The sequence below is a fragment of the Sitodiplosis mosellana genome, unplaced genomic scaffold (assembly GCF_009176505.1).
Source record: "Sitodiplosis mosellana isolate CC-2019 unplaced genomic scaffold, AAFC_SMos_1.0 Smas_scaffold_6226, whole genome shotgun sequence".
Lineage (NCBI taxonomy): Eukaryota > Metazoa > Arthropoda > Insecta > Diptera > Cecidomyiidae > Sitodiplosis > Sitodiplosis mosellana.
Genome location: NW_022601467.1, coordinates 493,908 through 517,005, shown reverse-complemented (window position 1 = coordinate 517,005; position 23,098 = coordinate 493,908). Strand labels below are relative to the sequence as shown.

The following is a 23,098-nucleotide window of genomic DNA, read 5'->3' as shown; positions in this document are numbered from 1 at the left end:
ACAAATCCCCATTCGAACTGGTACTGTTTTGGTGGCAAAGAACTAGGATTTCTTTGTCTCTAATTATTATTAATTTATTCCGAATGGAAAATCACAAGCACCACCGGTAATAATAGTCCAGATAATGATTCAAATTACAAAAAAAGAATCAATCAAGGTACACATTAATTTACCGCCTGGACAAATAGTGTGAAAAAAAAACACTGTGAACCATGAAAATGATCAAAACGGATAATGATTTCGAACTATGCAGTTTTTTCAATTAACTGGGCCATCAAATTATCGACGGCCATAAGTATACTTCTAGTGTGTGACCGCTTACACATGTTTTTATCCATGCCCATGTTGAAATGCTTCTTCTGCAGAAATGTCAAACCATGTGCGTCGATAGTGATAAAATAATGTCCGTCCCATTCGATCAATTTTCAGCGATTAACTGATTCGTGGCTGCACGCTGTACAACCCTGTGCTGGCGCGTCAACGAGCGCAGCAATATCATGTGCGGGGAGCCATGATGATATTTCAGTCATAAAATTTTATCAGCTTCAATTGAAAACCGAAATAATACGCGGTTCAAACAATTTCGCGAAAAAAGTCTCAATCACATTGAAATGAAATGCCAATGAAATAACATGCACACTTTTTTGTCTGTATGTCTCTTGCTCTCTTCCGTTTGCATCGTTTTTATTATGGTGATTTTATTAACAACAAAAACAGTAAAAAAAAAAGATAGACACAAAATGCAAGGCAAAAACTTGCTCATGCGAACAAAGTGAAAATGATATTTTATTGAAATGTCTGTCGATTAAATGGTTCAACTAAACTAAATTATATCTATTCGATATGTTGTACTGATTCAATTCGCCATGTAAAACTGCAATTGATTTATAATGTTTATTGTTGATAATCTTTACGGATGGAACGTTGATGTCATGGCATCCGCACTAGTGTGGATGTGTATAGTTGAAAATGGCGGCCGTTTTCACAGTACGCTAACTGAAATGGACGAGATATAATTGCATAATTTTTATTGAATGTTCGTCGAAACGACAAGCACTTGGAGCTGCAGCAGCGGCAGCAGCAATGCAAGAAATAATGAACGGCAGTTTTTGTTCTGTTTCTAGAAAAATCGATCATCATTCGATGGGTTTTTTTTTCAACCCGATATTTTCGGCTCTTTTGTCTTGGATGCCATCAACAATGGCAACGTTCATTCCGCCATTTGTTTTACTTTTCCAGCGTTTCAATGTGCCGTATCCTTACAAACACCAAGATGTGTACGGAACACACCAATTTCATGGATCTTATGTTCAAGTGTTCAGTATGTGTGCTTCTGTGTGTGTGTCTGTGGGTTCTTATCGTTGATCATAATTGGACGCTTGTGTGCAGCCACTTAAAAATAAAACTCATGCAAATAATAGGAATCAAACAAAGGTAACGTATAATAATAATAACATCGAAATAAAAGTTATTGTGTCTCTCCTGTGTTTTTTTTTTCTTGCTTGCCATATCTACTTTGGCTTGCGCGCCCAGTAATTCGCCGTGAATATGAAAAGCAAATCAAAAAGAAAACCAAGTATGATCAGAGATATTCGACGAAGAATTCGGCAACAGCAGAAATCATTGGACGAACCAATTTCGAAGCCGTTGAAGAAATCCCGCTGCCACCGAACATCGTCGGCAAAGTGAATGCTTTTTCTTTCTTTTATTTTCTTGTTATTACTTTAGATTTCTCAACAGTCAACACCTCTTTTGTCTATTGTTTTGACTCGTTCAACCATTTTCCTGTGTTCAAAATACGATCTTTTTTCTCCTTCAATATGAGTTACATTTTTTTTATCCGACTCCCTATCAAACAATCGCATCTCTTTGTTCAATGATAAAAGTGAACTTGAATTATTCACAGCAGCAGCAGTGCTTAACACACATACAACGAAATGGTAACGGCAATTGGAATCACTCATGGCATTGCATGAGAAAATAGCTTTAACAAAATAAAATCAAATGACAACTTAAATGAAGCCATTCATTTTGTTATGTTCTGTTCGTGGGGTCATGCTTTAACTTTTTACACTTTTTAGTGGCTTGCAACAAACTGACGAATCAACACTGAAAAAATGGAATGAAAAAAAATATGAATAGACAAAAGGGAATACAATGAAATGGGCAAATATGAGCAAACAACAGGGCAGAAGACGCGAAGTGTAATGGCGTGAGGCGGTCGTTGTCAGTGTGGATGATGAACATGTGAATACACATTATTACGACAATCTAAAATCTACTTTTTCACATCTTGGTCGGTCGAATTGAATGCGAATCAAGTGGTGTGCATGAGGTAAATGTGAACAAAATGATATTTTCGTCGACAAAACACTGTTGAAGATGACCGAAATCAAAGCGGCATAGCGAAATTGACATTTGACTGGAAAAAGAAGACTTGACGCTTACACAGCCACAGGATCAGCACGACTCAAGATACGTTTTCATTTTCATGTTATTCTACTTCTTCTTCTTCTCATTCTTCGTGGTAATCGCACTTGACGTAGAAAAAATAAAATATTTGGAGCGTTCCTTAAATAAAGGACTTAGAGTTGAAATTCATAAGTCAGGATTATGCGACACTGCCGTTGAAATAAGAGCGAGTTAGTTAGTGTTGTGATGTTTAGATACTCGTGGTTGGTTCCCATCTTCAGGTCGGCAGTTTGTTGGTGAATGTGCTAAAATGTGCATTTATTTATTTGCGGTATGTGATAATTTGCGCTCGAAAGTGCATGAGTTGCGATTGAGTAAAGTTATTATCATTTTCACAATTGTAGCTCTTTATTTGTTTCTCCTCTCTGCTCTATCTTTCATTATTTCATTGCTCACGCGCTATTGCCTTAGAGTCAGTGAGCCTGGAGTTGGCCTCGTTGTGGCGCACTGTGCAAATGCACCATGGCAGAACTGAAGAGCTTCTTGCTTACTGTGTTTTCGTTTTGCTATTTAAGTGCAATAAACTTTATAAATTTATTATCCGGTACAAATAGAACTAAAGAATAAAATAGCGCACAAAGTGCACATGCTTTCAGCTTCGGCTGCAGCTTTCGGCGGAGACATCGTTTTTAGTCGAAGAGTGTGTGTGTGCATGCGAGTGTTTGTATAATCCGAAAAATAGCGTAAATGCGTTGAAAATTGTTCGAAGTACCGAACCGCAGCAAATAGATAAAAATACAAATGGCAGAATGAAAATGCATTATTATTATTATTGGGTGGAAAAGCATTTGGTGTATGCATTTTACTTATCGCTCAGCAGAAGATAGAGAAAGAGAGAGAGAGAGCAACACAACTCTGTACACTTGATATCTAGCAATAAAAGCGATTTGTTGCTGGTTAAGACTTTTTATTTGCACATTCGTTGGAGTATTCCTCCTCTATCCGCTTTATTACTTTTAACATCACCCGAAAACTTCTTCGTTATGCATGCTTCGAAAGTATGCACTCACGTCTCACACTCGCACATTCGTTCTAGGTTAGAATGAGTGAGTGAGTGACTGATATGAGTCTGCATGAAAATTTTACGTTTGAGCAAGAGTCAGCGCAGTGTGTGTGCGCGCGCGCAGCGTACGCTGCTGGATTCATTCGTTACGACTGTCGACAATAAAGCCTAACAAATGGTGTGGAGTCGCGTTGCAATATTTGCATACGCCAGTGCAGCGAGCAATTTCTCAAACTGGCGAGAATAAACAGGAAATTGATGGTGGCCCATTACACTAGGCGGTAGCTATTTCAGCGACAATTATCCGCACTCATATGTCTCCTATCTGATTCATGAGTCCTTTTCCACCATTCGAAACAATTTTTGGTTGATGCCGTTCGGAAGATGCGAGAAGGACATCGCATCCAAGGGGGGGGAGGTAGGATAGAGGCATGCATCGTCAGTGTGATGCAGAATGCTCGCGATCAAATCTTCTTCGGCTCACTTCAGATGGATGAAATGATTTTTGTGTATGCGCTGCAACTATGAAATAAAATGTACGATAACTATAATGTAACATGAGATAAAATAATCCTGGAATCCCATAAAGGCGTCGGCCGAATATTTACGTCCAAGTCCCAATGGTCTGTTTCTGCATATTGTAATGAATCCATTTAAGTGCGAATGCATAGCACTGGCCCAAATACAGTCTCGAGTTTTTAATCTTGGTTGCGCGCACGGTTCTCGGTTTTCGCGAGTGCGATCAGTAAAAATGCGATATGAAAGACAAGAAAACTTCGATACACAACGTAAATCGTATTAATTTGTCTTCCACGGAATACGAACAAATAAAATAAATGGAAAAACTCATTTAAATCTTGATTCGATTCGTATTTCAACATTAGAGCTCAACTTCATTTTCATATCACTGGGTGATTGCATTCACATTGGACTGGCTTGAATTCCGCTTCATTTTAGAGTATATTTTTGAAATTCTTTTGACTTGTGGAATTATAAAGGCTATTTATTCGTATTGAGAGGCAGTGCATTTGTTGCCATCGAACAGATCTCTTTTTGTTTCCTTTTGTTCGGTTTCTTTTTTTTTGTAATATGGAAAATGTCTTTTTTTACCTGTTTTTTCAATAATTTATTATTATTATTATTTTAAAATTGTTTTTTTTCTGCAGCGCATTTCATTAAATTGTGCATATTTGTGTTTAGCAGGTTAGATATCACAGTAATTGCGCAAGCTGATGTTATTCGAATGCGTTTCGGTTTTTTTTCCCACTTCTACTTTGACATAAGTAAATTCACGTGTTTCACAGATAATCCGAGCTGGTGTGTCGCCTTGTGAAATTTATTAACAGACAAATAAACCGTTGAAGAAACAGCCCGCACCGTACAGCAAATAAGGAACATTTGCTGCGCTCATTAACTTGTCTCTCGGCTTGTATTGAATGGCTAGTGTATTCATTGATGGCCCAATCGAATATCACTTTATGCTTAACGCATTTTCAATCGTCTTGAACGAAACAGGTTAAAGGCATCCAAATAAATGACGTTGTGAAAATGTGTTGGTGATTGTGATCGTAAAAGTAAATTCACGCGCAATTCTTCACATTTAAAAAATGGCATTACTTTAATTTAGAAACGATAGATATCGCTTCAAATGCCCAAGCAATGGTTTATCATTCGTTTTTTTTTCTTGTGTTGTATTCCGTTTTTCTTGCTTCTTAAGCGTTCGCTGTGAAATACGTATATGCGTTAGCTGCTTGTGGTTTGGTCATAATGTCAAATTTTCAACAGAATGCTTCAAATGTAATCTGACTACGCTATAATTTATCAACTTCATTTGTGTGGCTGAACCATTTGCAGTTTTACCATGCAAATGGTCGTGGACCGCAGTGTTTCTGTTCATTTATTTGGGAATGTCAATCGAATTCAGTCTTCTAATTACATTAAAAATTCTTTATTTGCTATTTTGGCATTCGTCCCTTGTATCAACTCGATGAGAAGCCTGCACCAAAAGATGGACTTATTTCGGAACGTGGTCGAAGCACAGCTTTTAATTTTTCCGATGATTGATTAGTCTAGTGGCAACAATTTGATTGCTAGCCTCTTGCCAAACCACTAAATGGAAAACGTATCAATTGGGATGTGATTCAATTTTATGTATCTCCCAGGCTGCCATATGCAAATATCTAGGCATTTTCATCGAAAATCATGGAATCAATGTCACTTTTGAAAACTTGTCTTCGCAAATCCAGTGAAGTAGAGTGCCGAATGCGCCAAGAGTGAAAGATCCATTCAAATTCGAAACGATTGAACAATTCTATTGCATCATAAACATTTAATATGCGATTGTATCAGTGCATAACCATTTTCCCGTCCATTTGATATCAATTTCAGAGTCGGGAACATGCGCGCGAAAATTCAGAGGAAACCGAAAAAAGCGCATTTTCAGTTTGAATATTGGGGTTTATGTTCCTCTTCTCATCGATTTTTGTTTGGCTCAATCGCAAACACATGCAAACCAACCAAAAGTACCGAAATTCCAAATCGCAATAACCGTAGCTGTAAAGCAATGAATGGAGTTCGAGATGCAACAAATAGTTACGATGTCATAACATCAAGCCAAAGCAACAAACATCTCTAAATGGCCAAATAGACTAGCACGCATCAACTTCACCGCATATAAAAAAAGGAATACCGATCATCCCTTACCATCGAACATTATTTAGTAATTTGTGTGGTAATACTGTTGTCAGATTAGAGGCTAGAGAGAGAGAGAGAGAGAGAGAGTGTGTGTGTGTATGAAACGAAGTACCCAGGGCAGTAGCGCCAGCGGCAGCGCTAGCAGAAGTCGAAGGAAAGGAACCTCGAGAACATTTCGATTGAAAGAAAATTTGTGAGTGTATCGACGCACACACCGTACTAACGCCGAATAAAGAAGATGTGAATTCACGCATAAAAACGAGAGCATGAAAAAAACAGCCACGAGAGCAACAACTAATTTAATAGCTCCCTAAGCAGTAAATGGCGGCAACCGTGGTGGTGGTTGGTGGCGCTAGAACACAACAATACGAACAATGCACGATGTTTTGTATGCGCGTAATTCTTCGATAAAGACGTGAATAATCATAAAAATAAAAATAAAAATAAAAACCAGACGCCTTTTATTTTCGTTTTATTTAAAGTTTCCGCTGCTGTGGCACACTGTGGCACAACACATCGGAACGGAAAGCGCGTACCAATTGCTGTGTGTTACGTTGTTGTGTATGCATTTTCAGCATACAATCAACATTGACAACAAACATCAACAGCAACATCAACAGCAACCAAACAAATCTACGAAAGCGAATCCAGTGCATTGAACGCATGACAAAGCCACCCATAAGCGTTTTGGCAAATGGTAAATGTTTTAACAAACAATTGGTGATACTTTGAAGAGTCCCCTTCGTTTCGTATTGACAACACGTCGTGTTTCCACAACTCAACCGAAGAATAAGAACGGTTGAAGTTGAAGAAGAAGAAAAAAATGAAACGAACGAACGAATGCGCGCACCAAGTTGGTACTACCAACCACCAAATGTCTGTGCATTAGAATACACAATTCATTCCATTGATTCTATTTTCACTTTATTATTTCTGCTGCTGCTGCTGATACTTTTTTTTTTCTATCTGTTTGCATTTCTATTTTATCTGCTGCTTTCCTTTCGCGTGTCACGTTTTTTTTCCCATTGAATGAAGTTCGTTGATAAGTTTCAAGTGCGTATAGTTTGACTGCGGTTCTTCCGGCTGTGGCTACGCGTGACAATGAACACAACACCACCACATCCACCACCAAGAATGGTGTCACTGAGCATGATACCAAACACACAAATAGACAATTCACCAGATTGTTGTCATCGTAAGATATTTAATTTGCATTTCATTTCCACCTTTTTCATGTCTTTGCTACCAATTTTGTGGGCAATTTTCCGTTATTTTTATATTTGTTTTTTCTCTCTCCTTTCTTTTGTTGTTGTTCTGGTTGCTGTTGCTTTAGTACCGCCGAGATTTTCGAGTGATTTGTTACACAGAGGAATGCTTGCAGCCATAGAGACAAACTTTGGTCTTTCAATCACATATGTATGTACACATATATACAAAACACGGTGAGTGCACAAGTGAATGTCGCGATTACCAAACAAATATCCGTTGTGACGCTGAGGCTACAGTCGATAAATGAATTTCAAAAATGAAATTTTATCAGAGATCACTGCAATATAAACGAGACGAAAAACTCGCACTGACTAACCAAACAAAAGGAATCACTTGAAGCGTGTGATAGCGAATACAAACGTTATGCAGGAAGTTCATGTTTGCATTTCACATTTTTTCTCCCGTCTTGACTAAATAGTTTTTATGATCCAAACAACATACATGAATAAATTTGGGTAATTCTGCTTTTGCTCTTCGTATTGTTTTTTTTTTCTTCATTTCGCTCACTTTTGTTCCTATTCCGTATGCTCACCATAAAGTGGAACAACCTGTGCACACACACACACACACAAACACTAGTAGATGTACTCTCTCTGACGCCTTTCGTGCTATGCCATTGCACGTTTATTATTTTTCGGTCGTTTTACGATTAAAACTTGAACATCGTCATTATCATTTTTCTTTTATTATTTTACGATTTTGCAACAAAACAAAAACAGAAAAAAGAACAACGATTCATATCTTTTTCGTGTTTATTTTTTATTACTATCATTTTATTGTTATGAATATTGAGATTGTGTAGTGTACTAAATGCGTCATTTGCTCACGTATAAAAATGTCTTAATTCATTTGATGAGCCAAAAAAAAAAAAAAACAGAAGGAAAAATACGAGCTTCAAGCGAAATGGTGGCGATTGCGGAGGATTTTTTTTAACGCGCAAAGAAGTTAAAAACATGTTTAATTATCACTTTGATGGCAACGCTAAACTGCCACGGCTTATTTGTAACAATGTGGAAGCTTTGGTGTGCAGCACTTAAATTCTAGAAATCAAGTACAAGTGGTTACTTATGTTTGCATAGACGCCCATCATGTAACGCATCCCATCGACTAACACTATCAGCATATCCGAAATTGACAGACGAAAAATAAAATTACATGCGAAAGGTGGCACATTGGGTAAGCACACGTCATACTTGGCCGAAAACAGACAGTTTGCCCAATGAAATTAGTGTCAATTTTTATTTACGCTAAAAGACAAGAAGCGTGCCTCTATCTTTAAGCGAGACAATGTAGTCGAACACGACAAAAAAAAGCACACAAAATGCAAGGGGCTGCAATGTGAAATGATGTCAAATTGTTTCGATGAAAATAGAAGGAAGAGAAGTGAAAAAAACACACACACACTTCGCATGACATTGAATGCAATTCGGTTTTCATCACTGGGCTCGCAGAAAATCAATTAAAGATTTATGGACGTTTACTTCGCGCTATTTCAGCACAAAAAGTGCACAGAAAAAACGGAAATTGCTGACGAAGAGCACTCAGAATCAAGACACACACACACACACATACACACACACCGATCATAGTAGCGTTTCCATTTAAAGCACTTGTTTCTCCCGCTATGAATGACTGTCTGCATATTTGATCAATGCATGCAGAGAAAGCAAAACGAAAACGTGCACTCGTAATTTGACGGCAAACATGCACTTTTCATTTGAAAATTAAATTAGTTTCCTCGTTTCGTCATGAGAGGCTCTTTATAGCCCGTTCTCTCTTTCTTACACTCTCTAACTATCTTCTCTATTTCAATTTTTCATGCCGGTTGCCATATATTACATTTTTGTGCTCGTTTTTCGACTGCTTTTCATTGCGCTAAGTTTTCCGCGCGATGCGTTCTGCCATTTTACCGCCTCTTTGCATCGCGCTCCTTCAATAATCAGTGATAGATATGTATTCATCTTTTATGAGCATGCATTTTTTCTCTCTCACTCTAGCTGACTTTCTTTCTCCCTCTTGTTCTATTGCTGTTGCTCCGTATTGGAGCGTTTCATGAGAATGGAGAAATGGCGAAGTGCATTGGAGCAATTTAATGAATGTTTTCAGGTGTTTATTACATCATTAAATTTAACTAAGATAAAAAATGGTTTTAATTACATTTTCGCATTAATTACAACGAAATGTACGTAATTGGCGAGGCTTGAGTGGAAGTGAAATCGCTCATTCGGCGACGAATAGCTGATGTTGTTTTCCAGCGTGAGGAAATGGAAAATGTGTTCGCGCCATGAAGTGAATCGGTTAAAAATACAGGTAAATGAAGCAAGGATATTTCCAGGGGAATAATACACATTTTCGAATATTCCATAAAGACAACCGAAGCCGAAGCGAATTCGCGAATCGAGTAAACCGTTAAATGTTAATGTGCGATAGTGCCAGAAAAGTAGAAAAGCCTTTTCTTAAGTTGCAGCGTCTACAGTTCTATCTCAGCCGATCGAATGAATAAGAACTGAACGGAACAGAGGTCGAAGACGAGGCGCACAACGTGTAAATTGTATGAGTAACAATTTTAATTGATACATAACGCGTTTGAACGTGCTGTTATTTACTTGTGCTTCAGCTGGAATAATATGTCGATTCGATGCAGTGTTCGTTCGTACGTCCCATGCATGCAATTCCGATCCTCTTCTCCTCTCTGATTCGCTTCGAGTTTGATGTATCAAGGTGCGCATATCTTGTTCGATTATGGAAATGAAGTTGTGATATGTATATGTGCAAGTGCATACAATTAAAGAGACGGTGTATATGCGACCTAACGTGCTCATTGCGTTCGAAATACATCAAACTGTTAGTTGCGATTGCAACTGCAAATGTTATATAGCACCAGACACCGGAACCGGCAGAAGCCAAAAGCACCACTCTATTTCTTTTCATTGTTTGAATTCAATTCCAATTCACATTGCATGCTCATATTTTCTATACATTTATCGCACATATTTGTTTTTTTTTCTCTGTTTATTGTTTTTCTGCATTTCGTTTCGGGCATCTGAGGAAATCCGTAAAAGGAGGTATCATCCGTGCAGGATTGCCACTCTGTTTGATATATCTTTTAATGTTGCAAATCGACTTTTTCTCACAACTCATTTTCATGCGGTATCTCGTTGAAAGAATTATTGTAAAACTATAGATAAACTCAATTACAAAGACGAAGACGTGCTTCTTTACGGAATGTATGTTTTCCATCAATTTTCTTGCACTATTGCTGATGTGAAATGATTTTACCAGTGCAAATGTTATAGTTGTGACAAAGACATTAATGTATCTCGACGCTTGGTTCCATCAGAAAATGCAAATCAACTGCAGAACACATATACGAACAAAATGGGAGAATCGAATGCGTTCAGCATCCTCAACGCTTCGGAAATAATAACGTAGTCAACAGAAGAGAAAAAGAAGAGACGGAAACACAGTGGTGCACGTTCAATGGAATCTCAACTTTCTGAAATCTGTTTGAACGCTGAACGTATGATTATAAGTTGTGTGTACAGTGTGCAAAACACAAACAGCCAATATTTAATCAAATACTTGAAATTGTTTTGTATCTCCCACATTTTAGACATTACTCGTTCGATTCGTCTTTCAATCCATGCCTGCGCTATCACACATTCCGTGTCGCTTTTAGCGCGAACGGAGAAATTCCAGGCAAATATTGAAATGTATTGCATTGTCGAAATGAAGCTGGAAAAAGCTATGTACGCTATGTAATCAACAAACATATATGCATGATAGATGGAGTAGATAAATATTTTAGTGGAACAAATTGTGACGCCTCGAACGTTAGACGAGGAAAACAGCTAGTAAACAAGAAGAACATTTCTGTCTTTTCTTTTCGTTTGTTTTACTCAGTGATAAATACGATTGCTTCACACTCATTCAATCGTTCATTTCATCGGATGGCTGATCACAAAATCAGTGTGGACAGAGCTGCTGATTCAGACTATCCAATTGTATTTTCCTCTCTCTCGACTATGTGTGAATGAATGTTTGAATATTCATTTTCAGCGCTGTAAAGCATAAAGCTCATAAAAACGTACTCAAATCTCACGTAGGGCAATGCATCTCAAGTAAAAGATGCACCAATGCCAATAGATTCCAATTGGCATCGGTTACGGAGTGGCGTTCGGCGTAATCAATTAAAATATAACAATCGTAATAATTTTCCGTTTTTTTTTGCTTCTTCTGATTATTATAATTATTCCTTTTGCTTATTCATTCAACATCAAAACGAAGAAAATCACACATGCCAAATCGAAAGTAACGAAGCAAGCATTTCTTAGCAAACTCTCTCTCTCTCTCTCTCTCTATCATGGCAACATGGAGCAAAATCTATTCATGAATTCTAAATCGGCTGGAAGAGAAACTATGCAATAATTAACATGTATTGATTGCACAATCATTACAGGTGCATAGGCTTGGATGCAACTAGATAAGCATCATCCATTAATTCGTTTCCACAGTCGCACATACAGAAATAAATGCGATCACAAGTGAATAAACAAACCTATAAATTGGATTCGCACGCAGTCGAATGGATTTAATTGTGCTGAATGCCGAAGAAAGAGTGAGCACGGGAGAGAGAGAGAGAGAGAGAGAAAGATGCAGAGATAGATGTAAAGCGAAGCATAGAGTGTGTTGTGTTATTTTTCACGAATCACCGAATTCAAGCGATTTTTCTTAATTAAGAGATAGAAATGTTTATTGAAATGCATTTGAGAATCACCATGATTAAGACATCATCCAATCGGTTTTAGTTGTTGAAGGCAGTCAACCACAACTGGAACTTATACACCATTTTTCAATTCAAAAATATCTTGGCTATGAAAACGGGATCGTTGTTTCTTTTTGGTCTCGCCAACAAATGAACAAAAGACAGCCAAATTTTGTTTATGATGCCGAACAGCAAATTTGGCAGTTCTTCTCATTTTTGTAGTATTCTTTGGTAAATCGGGAAAATGTATCAAATTTACTTTGACAGATACTTTATTAATTTATTTCGATACTGTTTAGCCCTGCGTAGCAGAATGTTATTCCATCGCCTGTTCGTGTGTTTTATCTTCCTTCTGCGATGATGCAGGCATTGAAATTGCTTTGTTTGGCAGAACGAAGTCGAAGATGAACACGAACATATATATATATTATATGTTATTATCGTCAATTCGAAATTTAATGATGAAATAGGTGAAAGTAGGCAAAAGTCGAATCAGCAAAGCATTCAGCGAAAATGCGAAAGCCAAATTATGCCAATGAAACGCAACAGTGTCAGAAGAACACGAAATTCGGCTCGGAAAAATAAAGTGGATGAAAGAAGGCAGCAATAACAGAAAAAGAAACGAGTGAGAAAGAGAGAAGAGAATAAAAAAAACTGCAATTCGATGTGGATAAAAAAATGCTACTAAGGGAGATGTTTTTAGCCACACAAAAGTAGAAGAAAAAAATGTGGAAGAAAAGCGAAGAAGAGAAGAAAAAAATTACCGAATGAAATAAATGTGTTTGCGCTATAAATTAGTATATAATGTTAGGGATGAGCCCATTTTTAGAAGGATAATCTTGATTTATGTTTTTTCCCACTTCTTTTTTCCATTTGTATTTTTGTTTCATTTTCTCAATTTTCGTGAGTGAGTTTTCGTTTTCATTCTTGGCCAAACTCGGTGTTGTTGCTGCTGCTACTGTTGATTCTTTTCCATTTTACCGTTATTCGACAATTGCACGGTACGTTCGCCCTAATGCTTACACTTTACGTTCACATCGACATTTAGATTAGTTGACGGTTTTTCCTGATATTTTTCCGTGAACGCTCGCTGCTTGTTCTGCTCGTTTCAGCCCCGAGTGCGATTCGGAAGTTTTGTGTATTTGTCTTGCATTGGTTTTGGCTCCACAGTCTTCGAATTGGTGGCGCTGGCAGAAAGAGGATCTCGAACGAAATGATGTTCAATCGAAAAGCGACACATACTCCGTCGCTCTCTCTCTCTCTCTCTCTCTCGCGCGCGCGCGCTTCTTCTTCCCCAACCAAAACAACGAAATGAAAGAGGATTGCATATCTCCCAAAATGGCTTTATATTCTTTCATTCTGGTGTTTGCTTTATATTCTCTCACACTCAAAACATCTTCTTCGTCTTTACTGGTGATTTGATATCAAACACACACACACACACACACAGTACAGCACATGCATTTATAGTCAAAATTGGACCAAAAATCCATAGCGAGCAAAGTATTTCGCGTGCACAGTGTGGAGGACGGATGTAATGCCGTAGATAGAGCGGAAAGAATGCAATCAGATAAATAAAGAACTGTGAGTGTGTATTTTTTAATGGAAATTCTTCGTTTCATTTGTCGGTATTACTTTGCCATCTATCGCTAGCATTTTTGGGAACGCTTTCAAGTAAAACTCACATTTAATCAGTTATCTTTCCTTCGATTTTTTACCAAAACTCTCTCGCTACTGTGTTTGCTACTTTTTTTCGTCTTCTTCTTTTGGTAAATCGAATATATGCGAAGAGCAAGAAAAGAAAAAGAAGAACAAACTAATCACAGGCAAGACAAAGTTAAATTTGCTGGTTCCCTTGGATTTGCAGATAAAATTTTAATGCAAAATAAATTAGAATTTGTTTGCTGTTGAATTACGAGTAAGCTGAAGCCATCGCAAACATTTACAGCGACAGTTTATTGATGTTGCTGCAAATTATAGGCATACATCATGTGTATCAGCTAGCGGGCACAATGTCATTTGTATTCACATTTTAATTGAATTTCAATTGTATGGACGATTGAAATCGCGCCCTTGAATGTGATCTCGCAATAATAGGCTGTGTACGTTTTTGTTTCATCGATTTTAATGAATTCGAATCGAAAAATCCACAAAACTTTTCGCCTTCTGAAGAAAAATAATCGGTTTTACTGGACAATTGTTTGGGTTTTATTTGTTCTAGTTACTTGCGTATTATTTTATTATGTCCGCTTTATGGGAAAATCGTTGAAAAAGTTTTAAAAACTAATTTTCAATATTAACTTTTCTCATTCTTAGGATTTCGCATACTTTTGCAGCGTAGATTGAGAGAGATAGGGAAACATGATCGAGTATAAACGCATGCATGCAGTTGAACTTCGGAACAAAAATCCATCGCGAAAGCGAAAACAACAACAAACAATTTCGCCGAACTTTATAAAATAAGAGCCTTTTCTATGTAATTTTATCGTATAGCTTAGTGTGACAAGATGCAACTGCTTTTAGTCACCGTTTTAATTTTGCAGCGGTGAGTGCTATGCATACATAGACAATTGATAAGCATATTCACACACAAAAATAGAACAGTCGAAAAAAGGTCAGTGTGAAAACATTGAAATTGCTCTTCTGTTGGGATGAAACCTTGCGAAGTACGGGCACACATTTTATTTACCTTTCACTGAAAATAACAAGTAGAGAAAAAAAAGTTGCTGCTGCCATTCCTTAAAGTTTGCTTCGAGTTTAATTAGTTCGCGGTGGTGTGGTGATTTTCTTGGATCTTCCTATTTTCCGCCCAAGTGCAGAGAGCTTGACTCGTTTTCCGCTTAAATTGGTTTCGAATTTACTTTTGCCCTGACACGAAACAATGAAGCGCGTGTAAGCGAACGCAGAGAAGCGAACTCACAAATGTTCAATCAAGGCATGATTGCAATGGAAGTCGATGCCTTCTGGATGAATGCTTGCTCTTGTTGAAATGACTTAGTTGATGTCAATATGATAAGGTTTTAGTAACGGTTATTTATATTTTTTCCATTAGCTTAAAATGAACGGATTCGTGTTTAATGTGCGTACAGAGCTCGGATTTTTCTGCTCAGACAACCAACCCACATGTAAATGAAGCGTCTTTCGTCTTCAACACTGGAATTCAACGTTCACGCAATTTGATCCATATCATTGCAATTCCAGGACTAAAGAGTGCGGCAAGACAAGTAGTGAAGAGCGTGCTGTAGGGCGGTTGCCCTGTGAGTAAATGGGAAAATGGCACAGCCAAGAAATAAATCATTAAATTCATCCGTCTTAAATTTTGCTACAGTTCAACACTTTCGACGAAGTGTTCGTGTTCCAAGTTTTTCGGCGCTCAACTTTACATCATTATTTTGTGTTGGTGCGGGGTGGAGACGGGACACAGTGGAAAAGAGTTGCTAGTATTTGAGCTGAAGCAATAAATACATTGTTCGTTGTATGGATGCCTGTACAGTGGAGGTTAGAAGGCATTAGCTCAAGAGATAAAATAATAAACTTTTTCAAAGGCGTTGGAGTGTTCATTCGCTCATTCTAGTTCAATGTGTGTGTGTGTGTGTGTGTATGTGCATATACCATTGAGCTCAACCCGAAAATCATTTTCGTATTTCTAAGACAATGAGTGCGAGTGCTACCACCGTCAACGCTGCCATCCACCACCTCTACCACCATCATCACCATGCTATTGCCGGTGGTACAAGCGAGGATGTTCCGCTTTTAAAAGATTCTTCGGTCGATGTTCAACTTGACTGGAAATTTTTTGGTTGATATTTTACCGATCAGCGCATCAGAGATGCGAAACAGCAGATATTTTACTCATGCAAAAGTTTTTCAATGTTTCACAATGTGGCGTCACGCATTTTCTATAACTTTCATTTTTCTGGGGATAACAGCCTCAGAGACGACGACGAGCGCGCACACTTTTCGCGCGCGCTTGACACCGAAGATGTATTGTTTATATCACAAAAAGGTTATTTAAATTGTTGGTATGATTGAATGAGATGAGAGTTAGCGATGAATATTCCAACACACATTACAGTTTTTTTTCTCCTTCTCTTTGCTATGGAAACAACGAAGGCGAAGAGGCGAGAGCAACGAAGGTAACAGCAACAGCAATAATCTAAAAGGGGTTGATTGACGCACGCGTTACATTTTTGATATGGCAAAACGATAACGCAATTTCTTTTACGCGCTGTTTCCATTTAATAAAATTTATATTATAAACACACCAGCATCCGAAAATTGCTATTATGTTTAAATGTTTTGCTGGTACCCAACGTTACACTCTGGTGTTATTGCGTATTCATTATTGTCGGCGGTGTCGGTATATTCGTGTAGATAACATTTTCCATTTGCCGTAACGAATACATAAAAGAGAGAGAGAGAGAGAGAGAGAGAGAGAGAGAGAGAGAGAGAGAGAATTTGGCGTTGCCGAAATCGGGAAAACCAAAAGTTGCGGCTCCAATTCGTTTCGTTCGGCTCTGTCGTGTGAGTGCTGGATTGGAAGAATATTTTAAATTAGATAAGAAGATTCAGTGCGAGAGCGAAAAGGATGACATCGAATGCGGAGACAAAGATCCGTTGCGAAAAGAAAGTTCAATCCGTAGCGACCGAATCAAAGTAGCGAATTTTGTAAGTACACACCGAATTGTGGTGATCGTATCTCGGGTAGAAAAGTGCCGTTTTTCTCATTTATAATTATTAAATAGCAGGCGTTCACTTCGTTTTGCAATCCCGACTCCAATCTGTGTGTGTTAGTTCGGAAGAATGATGCCGATTTTTCGATAACGAATTGAATTCATTTCGCTTTTGTCTCATTCAAATGTGATACAATTTTTTTTATCCTGCCTCTGTTTGGCGCTCGTTGTTTGTTTATTGTGCAAAACACATTCCAAAAGCACGTTATAAAATCATAAACCGTATTTAAATGTGTCTGGGAGCGATGCAATTCAATTTGGATGTCGTGCGAATCGATAAAATAATTGCTTAGTTCCCACTGTTCTTGATTTTCACCATGGAGACTCAATGTCGGATACAAATGATATTAGCCTAAAACTAAAACGCAGCATGCGCGTTCATGTGAATTTTATCGCATTGAAGATTCGCGAGAAACTCATTTTTCGAAAAGCAAAGCATAAAAACACCGATAGACGGGGCAGTGTGTCTATATCATAATATCTGTGCAAATCTGCGATTGGCAAAAAAATCAACGCCGAATATATGAATCGAATCGCATTGCATCAAATCGAATAGGAATTTGAATGCACCGCAGAAAAGAGACACACACACACACAGAGGGAGAGGGAGAGAGAGAGAGAGAGAGAGAGAAAGAGAAGAGGAAGGGATGTGTTCGTACAAAGATTACCGTATATTTATTTAATTTCTTCAAACAATATTTTCACATACACTCACAAGTCCAAGGCAATGTCGGGCAATTTCGATAACATGCATAATGTATACATACATTCATTCAATCATAACAACAATTGCTACAGATTGAAATAATCGAATCAAAATAATAAATATGTATAAAGAATCGACGGAGCCGGGAAAATAAAGGAGAAAACGTGTACAACGTCCGATTTATACAACAACGACGACACACACACAAACACAAAAAAAAAACGAAAACGATTCAACAGTTCAACAGATCTCTCCTCGCCCGAATTCGTTTTGAAAAATTCACACAAAAACTGAACTGCGATACGATTCTAGCGATGTTTTCTTCCTTTGAACTCCATTGCACCGGTTACGGCTGATGTTGAAAGTTGTGAACGTGAGCGCATTTCTGTGTACTCGTCGTTCTTTCGTCTTTTTTTTACGTTACTGATCATATTATAGATGCCACCCAATCGAATCAGCTTCAGTGAAAAAAAGAGCCAAGGCACGGCCAAAACGAACAAAGTCTAAGCACAACGGTTCAAGGTATATGCTTACGAAAACAAAGAACCGAAATGAGAGAAAGAAAAAAAAAACCGTACAAAGAGAACAAAAAGTAAATGAAAATATTCGACAAATAATAATAAACAATATTTTTGATGTTCGTGGAATGACGAGCCAGAGAGAACTTTACAACGTTCACATCATACCGAACGTATTGAAATGTTTAATGCAACGAAATCAATACCACGAATTCCATGCAATTCAGCCCAAGATGAAACAGAGAAAAAAAAACCATTACAGCAACGTACACATCGCTCGGCAAAATGTGAAATGAACGTCGCGTTTGACGTTCGGTTGAGCTCAAATTGAACGCGAAGAGAGTGAGAGAATAAGCAAACGTTTGCAGATAAACGATGAAAGAAATGCCCGCAAAAAAGTAGTTTTGATGAATAAAACAAATCAAAACTAAAAAAAAAAACGAGAAGCGTATTGCATACGCACAAAAATGAAATAAAAATGAAGCGAACACAAAAAAGACTCACGCACAGATGAACACGGTTTAGAAAAGTAAATACAGCCAAGACAACAGAAGCATCATAAAATTTTGTGGTAAGCAAAGAGAAAGAACAATTGAAAAAACTGTTTCTGTACCTAGGCGAAAACAGATGGATGGTAATACATGTGAAATTGGCGGTTTAACATAAAATCGTGTTTTTTTTTCTTCTTCTTCTTCATCGTGAATTTGAATGCCAACGGAAACTTTGTCAGAATCTCTTTTCTCTTGAATGGCATTATCATTTATCATTCATGATCTCGTGCAGACAAAATGGATCATTTTTTACATTTGCTTCGAAACCGGAATCGAAATGATCATTTGAACCACAATAAAATTTAATGAATAAATCACGTAAATCTCAAAGAATCCAGCCATTTGAAACATTGAAGTTCAACATATCGACAAATGTAGGGCAAAATGTAATCACAGGAAGAATAACGGGGATTAATCAAATGTCTATTAATATTGTTGTTATCTTGTTCCGTTTGTGCGAAATAAAATTGTTCATATTCTAATTGGACCTTACAACGCATCGTGCGTATTCTTTTGTCCGTTTTTGGCTTATCACATCACTCTAGACTTTAGCCACATAGTGATCCAGTAAACAGTCAAGTGTCGATACTTATTTATATGTGACTCGATCGTCTTTACTCGACTTTAATTAAATTCAATTTCGCTCAATTATGGAGCAATTCAAAGTCGACTTGTCGTTGCTTTTATTGCTCTACTCTTACAGCTATTATAAACACATAATTGAATATGACTTGTGACCGATCTCACTGTCGTTCTTCCCATTTCTTTGCTCTGTTTGTTTACCAAACTGCTGATAAGACAAATTGTCAAAGTTCAGTTAAGCTATCACTGGAATTAGGAAAAAAAAAACACACGTATATCGACATTTGCTGCGATTTTGTGTTGTGTGTCCTCGCGACATTTGAAGATGAATGAGTGAAATAGCATAGTTGTTCAGCGTTATTTTTTAAATGAATGGGTTAACACGAGGATCATCAAATCGGAAGACATAAATCAGAGCATATTTGTCTGAAATTAATTGTTATTGATCAATAAATTGTGTCTGCTCAGACGTAGAATAATAAACATCCATTTTCTTGATAAGGACTGTTGATTATTTTGCGTCTATTATAGCTTGACGAGCGAGAGAGAAAAAAATCGATCAGAGAATGAACTCTCATTGAACACAGTTCGTCGATGAGTAAAAATGGCTTAATCATTTATTAAATGAATGGTATGAGAGAAAAAAGCATATTGATTAGTGCATATCGCTTGTTGTTGCAACTAAAAATGTTTGAATTGTCAACGGGCATGTGCGGCGCGATAACGATTTTGGTGCATTTCACAAATGAAATTTTCAGCGTCATCTCTTCGCTTGGCGAAACCGTTCCGAGGCTATGACTTTTATTTGATTATATTCCATATATGGGATTTCAATGGGGTGTTCAAAATCAAAATAACTCAATCTACGATCTGGCAAACGAATGAGTTTCATATAATATATTGCCATTATAAATAACAATGTAAAAATGCTTTTGTTCCCATGCAAATCGCAACCAAAGAAGCAGAAAAAAACACGGCGAAAAAAGAGACTACGAATTTTCCACATGCTTTGCAATTCGAATTGTGCGTCTTGTCAAAATGGCTTCGAACAATGCAATGCGCCACGAAGGAGTCCACACGACGAAAAAAAAAGAAGAAAATACCATTTCACCAACCGAAATGCGAAATTGTAATCGAAAAAAAGACTGATACGACGAATTCCCAGTAGTCTCAAGTGTGCCATCTCGGTTGAACATAAAACACGCGAGAAATGAAAATCAAAGTATTCAATGTACCGATTTCAATGGTGTGTATCACACTTACGGTTTTCCATATGCTCCTTTTTTATACGATTGCTGGGTGTTTTTCTTGACTCTTTTCCATTTTTTATTCATCCTTTTTTTGTCCTTTACTTTCATTCGTTTGTTCGTTCGCCTACCCATAAATGGTTATATGGTGCACATTTATCAGCCCCAAGGTGTAATCACTATAATTTTATAGTCACACAAACATGTGAAACGGTTGGAGCGCCGAATGGTGCCGAAAGCGGAATCAGAGAAGAGAAACGCAGACGAAATCCCGAACCGAATCTAAAATATAACGACGACATTACACATAACCCTATTCCTATCACAATGGCCCCCGATTTGTTTGATTCTTCACATTTTTTTTTCTTTCTCCTCCAAATCTCTTTTTCGTTCATCCAAAGAAGAGAAAATTTCCATAGATATGGGAAAATGTAACCATTCAAATTAGAATGGTTAAAAAGAAGCAGAATACTATTTTTTTTCTCAGCGATCGGGAGAAATGAAAGTTGAATGGAGCGAAGCAAAAAGAGAGAGAGAGAGAGAGAGAGAGAGAGAGAGAGATAGAGTGAGCAGAACTTTAATACCATTCAAGCGAAATATGATATACGCTGCAAAACAGAAAATAAATTCGTGAATTGGTGCGCCGAAATCACTATTGAATAGCATTTCTCTGCTAGTTATTATCTTCGTTGTCTTATTTTTTCGGCAAATCTTCTTCATACATGCACGATCTCTGTGGATTTCATTCGCATTGTTTTGATTCAACCCTGTCATATTGTAGTGGCAGCAGTAATTTTACTTCGGTGCACAATCTTAACGATTTCGTAGGTCTCTCATGATAGTATGAGATCGATTCCGAACATCAGAGCCGACAACCACAAACGTCGCATACGGCACACAATCTGTTCGCTCGTATATAGAAAATACGACCACATCAAAATTGACAAACTTCGATGCGAGAGCACACAAACACAGGCTTGCATATACACCATAGAGAGAGAGAGAGAGAGAGAGAGAGAGAGAGAGAGAGAGAGAGAGACATTCGCATCGGCCAATCCATAAAGGATGTATATTTTCCATTTCAATATATAAATAAAAATAATGGCGGCATGGTGGTGAGCATTATCATTTCACAATTCGGCGAACACTAATATCGTGTTTGATGAACCGTGTCTCAATTCGTCCGACGTTCCCTCATTTATTCGCATTTACTTTTCGTGCAATGCTGTTGTTGTTGTTGTTGTTTTTTTTCGGCGAATGTGTGTGCGCGCGCTTATTTCGATCGTTCTTTCCTCCGTGTTATCATTTCATGGATTCTTCTGTGCTGTTTTTTGTCTGATTTGTGTGTTTCATTTGGGTTCTGCTATATTTTCATTTATGTGAACATAGCCATACTGTATGCTCAACCATTCATCGGCAGCCAACGGACAAGGAAAACCCCAGCTCGCTCACTTGTGCGTGCGCGCGCGTGCGCTCACATCGAACACAGAGAGATAAGCAAAAAAGATATTCGATTCCAGCGGAAAAGCGTAAGCACACAAAAGTGGAACTGGAACCAAAAACAAACTGAATGGAAAATGATGCTGATACTTTTCCTTACTGCAAAATCGCATCGCACCACACACACGAAAGAAAAAACGAAGAAGGAAAGCGAAAAAAGAAAAATGAGAAAATATCTTGTTGTTACGTTCTTTATGCTCTTAATGCAAAATTCTTGTGTGTTTCTAATGCAAGACAATTTTCTCCATTTTTATTTTGTTTTATTTGTCCGCACCGCATTCACCATTCGGGTTGCTCTCCTTCGTGAAAATTTTTCTACAAACATTTTCCATTTTATGCTCAGCGCTCTCTTTTTTTGTGCTTCTGCTGCTTACTCCTCTTTCACTTCTTCCACTGATTATTATATATAGGACTTTTGAGATTGTTTACTGGAGCAATGTGAGGCAAACGAAAAATAAAATCAAAACGCAACGGAATATGGAATGGACCAGTGAACACACAGTGCGCTTTCACAGCAAGAAGAAGAAGTAATAAGGAATCACAAGCAAAGATAAAAATTGAAACGGTAAAGAAATTTCAACAACAACGATTTGATGATGCTGAGGAAAATGAGGAAGCAAACGATTCGAACGACAAGAGCTCACTCGAATCCAGAAGATGGAAAATGCTATGGCAAAAATAATGATGAAAAAAGAGTGAGCGAGACAGAGAGAGAGAGAGAGAGGGAGGGAGGGCGAGATAGCAAAACGAAAAAAGAGATTCAGCTTATTGTGTGCTGAGCGTACAGAGCAGAGCAGAGCAGAGCATAGTGGAGCGAACGAGACGAAGCGCGGAAAAATCCAACAAAATCGAGAAAAACGAAGGAAAACGGGCGTTCATTTATATTATGTTTTAGATAGTTCGAAGATATTTTGTGCAAAATGTACAAGATTCGCATCTCATCGTCGCCACATCGCTGATCTTTTGCTCTTCAATTTTACTGGGATATACACATTTGGACTAATGGCCTTCGTCTGTACACTTCGATACGCACACATTCACTTTTTATAATGGCCATT

The 23,098-nt window shown here is 37.7% G+C and overlaps 1 protein-coding gene across 4 annotated transcripts in view; it reads right to left on the bottom strand.

The window, feature by feature from the left end:
- LOC129579010 (homeobox protein homothorax) overlaps window positions 1–23,098 on the bottom strand; it is a 311,382-nt gene that overhangs the window by 162,508 nt on the left and 125,776 nt on the right. The window contains exon 8 of one of the 4 annotated variants that reach the window (XM_055468466.1): window positions 975–996. The exons of the other annotated variants lie outside the window; for them this stretch is intronic. Within the exon in view, the coding sequence (XP_055324441.1) occupies window positions 983–996 (14 nt within the window). The 3' untranslated portion in view covers window positions 975–982. Of the gene's footprint in view, window positions 1–974; window positions 997–23,098 lie in introns of those variants that run through there. 4 annotated transcript variants of the gene reach the window in all.